This window comes from Sciurus vulgaris, assembly GCF_902686455.1.
Source record: "Sciurus vulgaris genome assembly, chromosome: 6".
Lineage (NCBI taxonomy): Eukaryota > Metazoa > Chordata > Mammalia > Rodentia > Sciuridae > Sciurus > Sciurus vulgaris.
The window spans coordinates 8,615,393-8,627,790 of record NC_136466.1 but is presented as its reverse complement, the minus strand read 5'-3'; the positions used below and the strand labels follow the sequence as shown (position 1 = coordinate 8,627,790).

Here is a 12,398-nt window from a genome sequence, read left to right as displayed (position 1 = left end):
CGCACATGCCCCGGTGCAGGGCTTCCGGATCAGGGAGGAAAGGAGTGTGGGGAGGTGCCCCTGCCCTGGGCCCCGAGGGTCTGCACCAGTCTGCGAGGGGTGCGCACGGAACCCTCCGACCCTGCAGGAGCCTCCATCTGAAATCCGCAATGTTCCGGATGTTTTCTGTGGTGCTGAGGATGGAACTGCTGAGCTGCACCCAGCCTCACTGAGCTGCACCCCGGCCTCACCGAGCTGCACTGGCCTCACTGAGCTGCATCTGGCCTCACGGAGCTGCACCCCAGCCTCACGGAGCTGTACTGGCCTCACTGAGCTGCACTGGCCTCACCGAGCTGCACTGGCCTCACTGAGCTGCATCTGGCCTCACCGAGCTGCACCCCAGCCTCACGGAGCTGCACTGGCCTCACTGAGCTGCACTGGCCTCACCGAGCTGCACCCCAGCCTCACGGAGTTGCACCCCAGCCTCACCGAGCTGCACAGGCCTCACCGAGCTGCACCCCAGCCTCACGGAGTTGCACCCCAGCCTCACCGCGCTGCACTGGCCTCACCGAGATGCACCCCATCCTCACAGAGTTGCACCCCAGCCTCACGGCGCTGCACTGGCCTCACGGAGCTGCACCCCAGCCTCACCGACCTGCACCCTGTCTCGCCGAGCTGTACCCCGCCTCACCCTCCAGACCCTTCAGAGCATCGCCCTGGCGCCCCTGGGAGGGGGCAGCCCAACAGCCTGGAAAAGGTCTTGTGCTCAGTCACCCTCAGCTCTGCGTGGGCGGCGCCGTGACACCCAGGTGGATTCCCTGTTCAGTCTGGGTCCCGTCCCCAGGGCGCCCTCCGTGCAGGCAGGTCTTCGGAGACCTGAGAGCGGTTCAGATGAGGGCGCCCCCTGCAGGCGCTGCCTGGGAGAGGACGCTGGTGCGGCGGGAGGGAGGTTCGTCTCCAGAGCTCCAAACAGGTCCCGCGTCACACGCGCTCTTAGCCGAGTAATAAAAGCCTTAGACTCGTCTGGATGTTGGTGTCTAAGGCCACTCTTCAGTAAAAGGGCCCAGGACTCCTTAGAGAAACCGCGATTTCAGGGAGAGGCGGGCAGGTACACAGATGGCCACAGCGTGGGCCCTGGAGGACCAGGACCAGGACCACTGGGACCAAGCTGGGAGAGGAGAGCAAACCACACGGTCGGGCTAGGACCCGAGAAAGTAGAGAGCCGCTTCCAGTCCATGCTGATGACAGTAGGCGGAGGAGACAGTCCTCTCACCAGGAACTCCCGGGCAGGCAGACCTCGCCCCTGGGCAGAGCGCAGACTCAGAACAGTAGCTTCACTGCAGGGAACCCGGAGGCCACCTCAGCCCCGCCAGGAGGGTGGGCGTCGCCAGCGACAAGTCACGGGATGTCACGTACCCCACGTGCCGCGGAAGCACCTTATCTCCGTGGGAGCCTCCTCTGAGGACTGCAGCTAGGCCGATCGTGAGGAAACACCAGATCCCAGGCCGGGCCTTCTGGGGCTTCCATAGGACCAGGCCTTAGAAGATGGAGGAGAGACGAGGACCTGCCACCCGGTACAGCAGGAGGACCGGGATGAGCACATGTGAAGTGGGGTCCTGGATCGTTCCTGGAATGGAAGCAAAGCGCGTGTGGGACGGAGGACTCTGAGCACCCGCCATGGCCAGCTTTGCGACATACCATGTCAAGCTCCTCGCTCAGACGGGTCACGCTGGCTGTACGAGCTGTCCCTACAGCCAGCGGGACGGGGCTGTCAGGATCCCACAGGGAAACTGCTTAACGTGATCCTGGAAAGCCGCCCTGGAGCGGGCGGGGGTGGCTTCTGCTTCGTTTTTACTTGGGGAAAGGCGCTCTGAGGCCAAGGGACCCCTCGGAAGTCAGCTCACGGGAGGCAGGGTCGGGTCGAGGACTCTGGCCTCCTGGACCCTGGCCTCTTGGAGGTTGGCCACCGAGGCAGTCAGCCTGGGCCCCACTGCCTCCCAGCTCAGCCCAGCCTTGGTCGGGAGGACGGCCCTGGGGACCAGAATCGGGGGAGAAGGGCAGATAAAGATGGAGGTGTTCCTCAGCTCAAGTCCCTGTGAACCCTCCTCAGTGGAAAGCGTCTTCAGTGAAGAAGGCATGGCCCGCCCAGCCCGATGGACTGTCAGCACAGCTTCTAAGGACGTCGAACTCCTCTGGGGACTGGGGCTGGCGGAGACCTGCGGCCCCGACGCAGGGTGTGGCACCGCGCTTGTCCCGTTGTAAAGCTGAAAGTCCCACGTCCAGTCCTTGCAAGTCGGGGACTGTCTGTAGTGAGACCACGGCAGCAGACACTGTGCCTCAGCCTTAGAACTGGGGAGGCAGGAGGGAATGTGGGGATCTAGAGCACACTCCTCTCAGACCCGTGTGGGAACAGGGTGGGTGCACTGCAGAAGCCGGAAGTTTCTGTTTCAACGCGACATCGCCCCGATGTGGACTCCAGATTTTCTGATGTGTACTCCAGATTTTCTGATGTGTCCCTCCAGCCCACAGAACCCCTGGTGTGCCACTAGGGTGCACCCATACTTAAAGCTGACCTTGACGTTAGAGACACCTGGGGGTGGAGGGCGGGGAGGGCCACCCTGACCCCAGGGTCAGGTCAGTTCTGATCACAGACTGCCTTTCTTGGGGGTGGGGCTGCTTCACATGGAGGCCAAGAGGCGGAAGGGCTCTTGGAGGGATGTGGGACCTCCCCACCATGTCCTGGGGCCTCCAAGCAGCTTTTCCCCAGGTGGCCATTGGCTGAGAGGGCTGGCCTCCCCTGCAGGGCCTCCACCCTAACCGTTTGGCTGTTTCTTGCAGTCTCCATCTGCTGCTGCCTCTTCATCCTCTTCCTCTTCCTCTCGGAACTCACCGGCTTCATCACGACAGAAATGTAAGTCATTCTTCCCCGACAGGGGGCAGGTGTTCTGAGCTTCCTGGGACCCCGATGCGAGGAGGAGGGGCTGTTAACAAGGACAGAAACCTCCCCACTGTCTCGCATTTCATAAAGGTGCTTCATGAAAGTGCCTTTGAACTTACAGCAGATGGCTTTGCCCAAGAGGAAGGGAACGCTTTCGATCCATCCCCCGGGGGCCTCCTGGGTCCACTGGTGAACAGAGGCTGCTCACTCATCTCCGCAGCCCTTTGTTTGGCCGTGGGCCTCTGTCCCTCTGAATCAGCTCAGGGTCATTTTTTGCTGTAGCTGGACTTGTTTAGAGGATCGGATGGGGTAGCTTCCTGGTGGGGGGCTGATGCTGACATCAGGCCCCCACCCCTCCGGGCTTCCCAGGCCCACACAGGGCGGGGTCGCCGGGGCTTCCTGGTAGCCGGTGACCGTGACGCAGTGGCCAGCCGGCCCGATTCCTAGAATCATCTGCCATCGTAGCCTCGCTCGGGCTGCGGGGTGGGTGGGATGTGGATACCGCTGGAGTTGGTCAGCCCCTCCACCGCGCCCGCAGTCCTGCCTCTGGCCCTGCCTTCAGACTTCAAAGCTGTTCACTCCTGTGTTTACAACCCAGAAAGCCATGGGAGCGGGCCGCTGACCCCTCTCCTCTCCGGTCAGCGGTCAGCACTGGGATCTGCTTGTTCACTCCTGGAATTTCTTGTTTCCTCGGCCTTCCTGGCCTTCCGCTCCAGAACAATGGAAGCTAGGAACACAGCTGCCCAGCCCTAGGGGGCCCTTGGTGGCAGACAGCGTTACTCCTGGGACCCTCAGCCCCAGAGGCAGCTTGCTCTCCTTACCGAGGAAACTGGGTTCAGAGAGCTGGAGGGCCCTGCCACAGCCACGCGGTTGGGAGGTGTCGCCCAGGCCTACGGGGCCCCGTGGCCTCCCCTGGCATGGTTCCAGGTGGAGCGTCCCACCTGTCCCTGGGGTGGAGAGGTTGCTGCCTGTCACTCTGACTCTGTTCTTCAGCCTGAAGGCACCAAAGCCCGGGCCTCACAGCCGGGTGGGGAGACTCAGGCCTGGGAGTCTGGAGTTGCGGCCTTGCTGAGGGACCCTGAGCCAGCTGCTGACCCTCTCTGAGTCTCAGCACCACTGACTGAATGAGGGAAAGGAGACCAGAGTGAAAAGCTCCCCCGGTTCTGGGAGAGACGTCGCTCCCTAAGACGCGACCCTCCAGGAGCCAGGGAAGGACTTGCCCCACCGCTGCCGCCCCCACCCCCCCGGGCATGGACCTTTCCAAGGCTAGTGTCTCCCCCTTGCACACGTGGCCGCGGGGTGTCTCGGGGGCTGCCCCATCATGAATCGGAGGTGGTGGCCGGCTGCATTGTGAAGTCCCTGCTGTATACCAGCTGCCGCTACCAGCCCTGAGCTCACCCTGCTCCCTGGAGCGGGGCTTCTCTGCAGACCTGCGGTGATCCGAGGAGGCGAGAGCAGTAGTGCAGGACCCAGCCCAGGCCCTCGGCCAGGCGCTTCCCGTGCTGGGGGCAGAGTGTCGGCAAGTCCTGAGGCGGGAACCCTGGTTCTGTGAGGAGCAGGAGCAGGTGGGTCGAGGCAGGGGCAGGAGGTGGACTAGGCGAGACAGGCCCTGCCCCCGCCGGGTGTTCCGGGCTCACTGCTGGACCATGAGCCCCTGCCACGCTGGGCCAGCCTCTTGCCTGTGTGTCCATTCTCAGAGGAGCTGGAAGTGCTGGCCTTGGACTCAGGTGGTCAGCAGACAGACCGCACGGGGCGGCAGCCGTCTCACCCGGTGTTCCTGGGGGTTGACCCCCAACGTAACAGCATCTCCGATGCTGACGTTCCTACCATGCGTGGCGTCACCTGTGTCATCCTGTCTAGGTTAAGGCACTCTAGGTTGCTGATGGGATGTCAGCTGGGAGTGGCCGGTACCCTGTATCAGGTAGGGAACCTGGAACCAAGTGCACCTTTGCATAAATGTAGCTCTTCCTCGTGGTTTTTCTGGAGCTGGAGTGACAGCCGGGGCCTCTTGGCTCAGCAGGTGTCCTACCCCAGCCTCACCCCAGCCTCACCCCAGCCTTCTGTACGTTACCAGTCCAGGGCCGGTGGAATCTGTGGACGTGCAAGTCGCACTTGGAGGGTTGGCTGTGTGTCAGTGATAAATGAGCGGAAGAGGCACACGGGGCAGGGTCCATGGTAGAGAATGAGGGGCTGCAGGAGGGGACACGCCATGAGAGTTACCCAGGCGCAGCCTGGCACCTGGCAGCTGGCCAGCCCACGTCAGGTCGGCAGGTACTCAATGCCTGCGCACTCCTGGCTAGCGCACAGCGGGCGTCAGGGCTGCTGTGCACCTGCACGTGGTGTGTGCCCACAAGTGGGTAGTTTCTCCGCCTCTCTTCCCCTCCCTGGCCCCTGACGGTCAGCTCGATGGTGGCATTAGTCAGCCCAGCCGTGGGGAGGCCCAGCAGCACGATGTCAGAGGCTGAGCTGGAGCGGGCGGGGCCCACCTGTGCGTGCCTGCCCGAGCCGCCTGCTGCCCGGGTCGGGCCTGCCAGCGAGCCCAGACAGCTCGTGCTGCTTACCCGGGCAGGGCGGCTGCTCCTGCCGGGCACAGTGTGCACCGCCGCCTCTCCTGCTGCCCCAGGACTCCTCTGTGGGCTCCTGGAGCCTTCTGCACGCTCTGGTCCTGCCACGTCCTGGAGAGGAGGAGGGGGCGAGGGCAGGCGTCAGAACATCGAAGGCCTCGCGTCCCACCCTGGGCTGGACGCGTCCGTCTCGGGGTCGCAGCTGGGTGAGGGGCGGGCTGTGTGCAGGTGCCACTGTGAAGCTGCCCCTGCCTTCCTGCTGCCTCTGTCACGTGGCAGGACTTGCCTCGGTTGACTGAGGACTTGCGGAATAGTCAGGGGTTAGGACCAGCCCTTTGGGGTCTTAGGTTTGTGGAGGCTTCTCTGAGCCCCAGGGAGGCCTGCAGGTTTGGGCAGAGCTGGGGGGTGACCACTTTCCCCCTTTTCTGGGTGGCTGGCCCTCTATGGAGTTTTGACGGCCACAGCTGGTCAGCACCCCGCTCTCACTGTGAGGCCGTAGCTCAAGGAAATGAGGTCACCACTGGTCAGATCAGCGCAGCGCCAGACCCAGCCTGTGGCTGTCGGTGACATAAGGCGCTTATTCTGGCCCAGCCCTGCGGGGAGGAGGCATGTTTGTTTGGGTGGTTGGGTTCCAACCTGGGCTTTGGACAGGCCAGTGATTATCCTTGGGAAAGTGGCCCCACAGGATGTCCTGGGATTCTGTTTCCAGGAGGCAGCGCCCTCCCTGGAGAAGGCGGCCGGGACTGTTCCAGGCTTTGACTGACCTGGCTCTACCAACTTGAATGACCATCAACCCATTGAGGATTCATGATGTTAAAACGCAGCAACTGGAACTCTCTGCCAATAGCTTAGAGCACCAGAGACCTTCGGTGCGTCCCAGTTCTGATTTACCTCAGTGATGGCCCATCTGGTTAGCATGCCCAGGTTAGGCTGGGCTGGCACAGGTGGAGGACATGCCTCACGCCCAGGAAATACGAGCCCAGCATCCTGTAGCAACCATCTCATCTAACTGTCACAAAACCCTGCAGCTGGACGTCCTCAGCTCCTCTTTAAAGCTGGGGAAACTGAGGCACCAGGATGCTGAGACCCCACAAGGCTGACGAGTGGCAGAGCCAGAGTCCAACCCAAGTCTGTGGGACAGCGAGGCCCCAACGGGCACCACTGCCATGCTCCCTGCCCCTGCCCAGAGCACGATGGCCAGGCACAAAGGAGCTGCTGCTTTTTAGCAGAATGACTGACTGGAGGACTCAGGCGCTGGGGTGAGGTGGGCCTCACAGGCGGGTGGAGCCCCAGGGAGCAGGAGCTTGGAGGCCACCTTCACTCACAACCCTACACCCTCCCAAGCTAGGGTCAGGCTGGGGGGGACAGGTGCCGGCCACGGGAGGGGCAAGAAGTCCCTCCGAGTCTGGAGTGGAGTCAGGGCTGGGCAGCCAGCCAGGCGCTGGAACCCTGCTCTTAGCAGCGGGAGACCCGAGGCCTCTGAGGGCCGGGCGGCCGGACTGTGTATGGGGAAGGTCACTCTTGTGAGGATGGTCTGGGACTGTGTGACCCAGGAGCCCCAGCCCTGGTGAGGAGCCGGGTGGTGACCCAGGCTCCCTGGCTCTGTAGCAGGGCTGGGGCAGGACCTGGAGGCTGGCTTGACACAGGGACATTTTTTGGACATCCATCTAGTAGGTGATAGATGTCTCGCTCGCTGGAAGAGTCAGGACTTAAAAGTCAAGGTCTGGAGCGCCTGCCAACATAACCTGCCCCCCCGCCCTCAGCCTCGCTGCTGCCCCAGAAGTTTCCATTCTATCAAACTATTAAGCACGGAGGTCAGCGACTTTGGGCAGGAATTCGAACTATTCAAGTGCTCTTCTAAAAGCAAATAAAATTGTTTTCCATAGATGTCATTGGGCTCACGCCTAAGCCTAGAATTTCAAGGCCCTTAGCTACATTCCGCCTGCGTCCCCCGCCCGCACCTCCCCGGCCCCTTCTTCCTCTCTCCCTACAAGGTCAGCTCCACGGCCTCCTCCCACGCACTCCCCTCCTCCCGCGCGCTCCGGCCATGCTGGCGCTGGTGCGTCTGGCGCCCCACCTGGAATGTGCTCCCACCCACCGGAGCTTCCTGGGCCAAGGCCTCCCTCCTGCTTCTCGGTCACTGCACAGAAGTCTGTGAGCGCGCCTGCTGAGGCTCCAGGGCCTCCACCCACAAGGCTGGCTGTGAGCAGGAAAGGAGCTGCCCCACAGGAGGCCCTGGTGTCATCCTGGCCGGAGCAGGGGGCTCAGAACCGGGGCGACCCCAGCTCCAGAGGGACTTGTGAATCCCGCCCCCACCTGCACCCACACGCTGGAGCCTCATGGTGCCGTGCAGGGTCCTGGGGTATCCCCATTATTCACAACTCATCAAACACTGATATCAATGGTGAGAAAATAGTGGCTCCAGATTGAGCACCTACTGTTTACTAAGACCATGTTTAAAGTTCTCTTATTCTCCTTTAACCCTCCGTGCAGCTCAAAGATACTGTGGTATCTTTGGTGTCCTCGAGGGGTCGAGACTGTGACCCCAGCCCTGGGGACGCTGTCGACCCCAGCCCTGGGGACACTGTCATCCCCGGTGTGGAGTGGCATAGTATCTGCAGGGACCTGCCCCGCCCTCCTCCAGACCTCCGCCATCTCTAGGTGTCTCGCGTACATAGCGTCACCCCTCCTGCAGCGCGCCGTCCAGGTGTCACTGCGTTGTTGGGGGGCAGCGGCTAGGAAGAGTGTGTGTCTCATGAGTACCGCGGCTTCTCTTCCTGAGTGTTTGTTGGTCGAACCCAAGTTTGTCCCATTTTATATCTGGAGAAACTGGGGCCCCTGGAGGCAAAGCCCCTTGTCCAAGGTCAACCAGGAGGGGGTGCAGCCAGGGTGAATCCCTGACTCTGGATCCCTCTCTTTACCAAGAGAGCTGTGCTGGACAGACAGATGGACACAGACGCTCATGTGGGGCGGCCTCGGGCTTAGTGCGGGGTTCTCGCCCCCTTTCCCTCCGTCTTCCTTCTCCCCTCCTCGCCCGCTTCCCTTCCCTCCTGATTTTCTTCCCTTCTTTGTCACCGAGGTCTGTGGAACTTGTGTGCGGTGAAGTGGGCAGAGTCCCGAGAAGGGACTCACCTACGGGTGCACCACGTGCCACCGTCCAGAAGCTTCCCTCACCCCCCGACAGTGTCCCCTGACAGGGCTGCTCTGACCCCACCGCCATAGCTTCGTTGTGCGTTTTCGCACTTCCTCAGATGCCTCCCCAGTTGTTGGGGTGAGGAAACCGAGGCTAGAGAGGCGAGCAGCAGGCCCGTGTGCCCCGCTGCCGAGTGGCGCAGCCGGAGGTGAGCCGCCCTCACCTGCCACGGCCTTCTCCTTGCCAGTCCTGCAGGAGCCCCGCCTGTCCTCACTCTACAGGGCTTTCGTTTTTCTTCCAGGTGGGCTGGTGTCTGGCAGCCTGTGGGCCTTTTAAAATCAGTTCAGCACCAACCCACCAAGCCAGTTTGCCTTGCGGCCCTGCCAGGGGGTGGCGAGGGTGGGCCTGTGGCCTCGGGGTGGCAGGAAGCCAGCAGCTTAGATGCAGAAGGTGGCTGAGCTGAGCTCACTGGTGGCGAGGTGACTGGACGGCAGCCATCCCGCAGCCCAGGGCCCTCCGGCCCTCCAGGAAGGAGCCCCTGAGCAGCCAGGTCTGGCCGGCGGTAACCAAACTGGCCGAGTGCCGTCCCTGCCCAGCATGGTGGCCCCTTTCTTCTGGGTGGCCCTTCAGCCCTAGGCAGCTGGCCACTCTGGTTGTCCTGGCTAGGAGGCGGGAGGCCATGCCTGGGAGAGGTCCCCTGGGGCCTGGCAGATGAACTCACCTGGGCCACACCCGGGATGCGCCCTGCTCTTGGCTGAGGTCACCTCCCCAGGATTGCCAGGGATGACATCATCCCATAATCCCTCAGCAGAGTCAGGAGGACCAGCCTCACCAGGTGGGAAAGGTGAGAAGCTTCAAGGAAAAGTATCAGGGCCAGGCAGGGAGGGAGGCCGAGGCTTTGCCTCTGTGCTTACCTGGCGGGCGAGCTTGTGACTCAGCAGTCCTGGGGGGCATGAATCAGGGCGGCAGAAAGTGGGTGCCCAGGGCGAAGGAGGGGTGTCTGTCGGCTGGGGAGCTCTGTCCTCCTCTGGTTGACCTGCCACCCTGTGCACCTGTGTTCCTCATGCTCTTGTGACATGGCCCAACACTGCCACCACAGCCCAGCCCACAACCCTGCCTCCCTGGGGCCTTCAGCGACTGAGGCCTCCCTCATTTTTGCCCTTGACCCTGGATACTGAGGAGTGGGAAGGGAGGCAGTGTGAGCTCGGGTGGAGGGCTGAGCTTGAAGAGTCTAGCAGGGCCCGGTGCGGTGGCACACCTGTAGCCAACCAGCAACCCAGGAGGCTGAGGCAGGAGGATTGAGAGTTCAAAGCCAGCCTTAGCAACTTACCAAGGCTCTAAGCGACTCAACGAGACCCTGTCTCTAAATGTTTTAAAAGGGCTGGGGATGTGGCTCAGTGGTTGAGAGCCCCTGAGTCCCATGTCCAATCCCCAGCACCAAGAAACAAGTCTAGCCAGGCCATTTCCCAGCAGGTGACACAGGGGATGGGACATGCCCTGTCTGAACCTTGGTTTCCGGGTGTTGAAATGGGGATCAGGACCTTTCACAGGAGTAGGTAGGATCATGTGAGGGCACATAGTAGGTCTCCCACCCTCCCTTTAGCCCATGAAGTAGGGGATCCAGTAGACTGAGCTGCCTCTGTGGCTGGCATGTCCCCAGGAATATCCCTGTGGCCCCCACAAAGAAGCAGACTGCTTACCTCTCTGTGCCCTCAGTTCTGTGTTAATTGAGCACCAGCTATGCCCACCAGGTAGAAGGCACACGGACAGAGTTTTGGTAGAAAGGAGATCCCTCACCTCTGCCCGACGCATCCTTCCCAGACAGGATGTCTGCAGGCTCTGGGGTCTGAGGGTTGAGCCCAGGAATCCTGTTTTACAGCCTGTGAACAGGACCCAAGAGACCTCACAGGAGTGTGGGGAAATTTTTTTTCTTTATTTTTAGTTGACAAATAATAGTTATATATAGTTATGGGATACAAGGTAGTGTTTTTTTTTTTTTTTGTTTCTTTGTTTTTTGGGGGGGGCACAGGGATTGAACTCAGGAGCACGCAACCTCTGAGCCACACCCCCAGACCTATATTATATTTTATTTAGAGACAGGGTCTCGCTGAGTTGCTTAGCGCCTTATAAGTTGCTGAGGCTGGCTTTGAACTCTCGATCCTCCTGCCTCAGCCGCCTGAGCCACTGGGATTACAGGCGTGCCCCACAGCGCCTGGCTCAAGGTAGTGTTTTGACACATCTGATAGGCCAGAGTGGTCGGTCTAATGAGTACCTTCACCTCAAGTGTTGTCACTTCTTTGTGGCAAGGACATTTAAAGTGCTCTCGTTAGCTAATTTGAAAGCTGCAGGGCCTCTTTATTAACTCGGGCGCTGTGCGATACAGCCCCGGGAACTCCATCTGTGCCCACTGAGCAGCTCCCGCGTCCGTCCTGCTAACATTTGAAGTACTGCAGCCCAGCCACGTCCAGTGCTGGGCACACCCATGAGTGGGGAGTTGTCTGGGTTCACACGGGCCCTCTGACTCCTCTTCGCAGCTCCTCAGACTTCCCGAACTCAGAACGACCTCTGAAGCTTGGTGCCTGTCCCTCCCCACCAGCGCCCCAGGGGCTGCGGCCCAGAGCGTGGGTTCAGGAAGAAACGTGGCCTCTGCCCACGTGCCTGCCTCAGCCCTCCCCACCGCCAATCCCTCTGCCAGTCCCGCCTGCTCCGCACTGTGTCCTGCCCGCTCTCCATCCCATCCCACCCGTCCTGGCTGCCTCCCGCCTGTGCCCTGTCACAGGAGGGTCCCCCCCGAGGGAACCCACTGGAGCGCAGGCCTGACCACGTGGCTGTGCTCTGCACCAGGCCTTCAGACCGCGGCCTCTGGCCGGCCCTGCCACCCTCCAGCTGCGTTACGCACGACACTTCCCTGTGCTCCTCCCTGCAGCCTCGGTGACCTCTGTCCAGGTCCCACACAAGCTGTGTCCTCCCCTCCCTGCCAGGGCTGTGCCTAGTCTCCTGCAGACCTTGACCCCTGCCTCCACCCTGCCTGGGCCTGTCGCCCTGCGTCCCTCTGGGGCTCCCCAGCCCCGCCACAGCACTGATCTTGGCTGGTGGCAGCGTGTTCGTCTAGGAGGCGTGAGGCTGCTTCTCGCATCCGTAAGCTCCTTGACAGCAGAGTCCACGTCCGTGGGCTTGGTCTGTGTCTGGTGCCTGACAGGTAGCAGCCCAAAAATATTCGTGATAAACGTGTTACTACTGGATCCTGACCTGGTGCCACAATCCCTGTCAACAAGGTGACATGGCTATCTGGAGCCACGTGTCCCCTAACCCTGACCATTAAAAGCAGCAGAGCAGCCGGCTGCAGTGGCGCACGCCTGTAATCCCAGCCGCTCAGGAGTTTGAGGCAGGAGGATGGCTAGTTCAAAGCCAGCCTCAGCAACATATGAGGTCCCGAGAAATGTGGCAAGACCCTGTCTCAAAATAAAATACAAAAGGGGCTGAGGATGTGGCTCCGTGGCTAAGCGCCCCTGGGCTCAACCCCAGTACCAAGCAATAAAATACAAGCAGCCGAATAATGATCCCCCGCCCCCGTGATGTCTGCATCCTTGTCCCTGCAACCTAAGGGGCACGAGGAGTTTCACAGACGCCATTGCTGTCCCACTAGACCCGTGAGGTCACAGGAGTCCGGGGGGAGCAGAGTCGGAGCCTAGGAGCAAGCCCTGCAGGTGCCAGGTGCTGTGTTTGTGGGTCTGATGCTGCTCTCTGCTGGCTGTTCCAGCAGCCACATCTCCTGTGTGCACAA

At 61.3% G+C, this 12,398-nt stretch overlaps 1 protein-coding gene across 2 annotated transcripts in view; it reads left to right on the top strand.

The window, feature by feature from the left end:
- Positions 1 to 12,398, top strand: part of ERGIC1 (endoplasmic reticulum-golgi intermediate compartment 1) — a 78,638-nt gene that overhangs the window by 32,481 nt on the left and 33,759 nt on the right. The window contains exons 1-2 of one of the 2 annotated variants that reach the window (XM_079145419.1): positions 1,510 to 1,592; positions 2,783 to 2,890. In XM_079145419.1, coding sequence (XP_079001545.1) covers positions 1,525 to 1,592; positions 2,783 to 2,890 — 176 coding nt within the window. In that variant the 5' untranslated portion in view covers positions 1,510 to 1,524. Of the gene's footprint in view, positions 1 to 1,509; positions 1,593 to 2,782; positions 2,891 to 12,398 lie in introns of those variants that run through there. The other variant, XM_079145420.1, reaches the window with a different exon arrangement.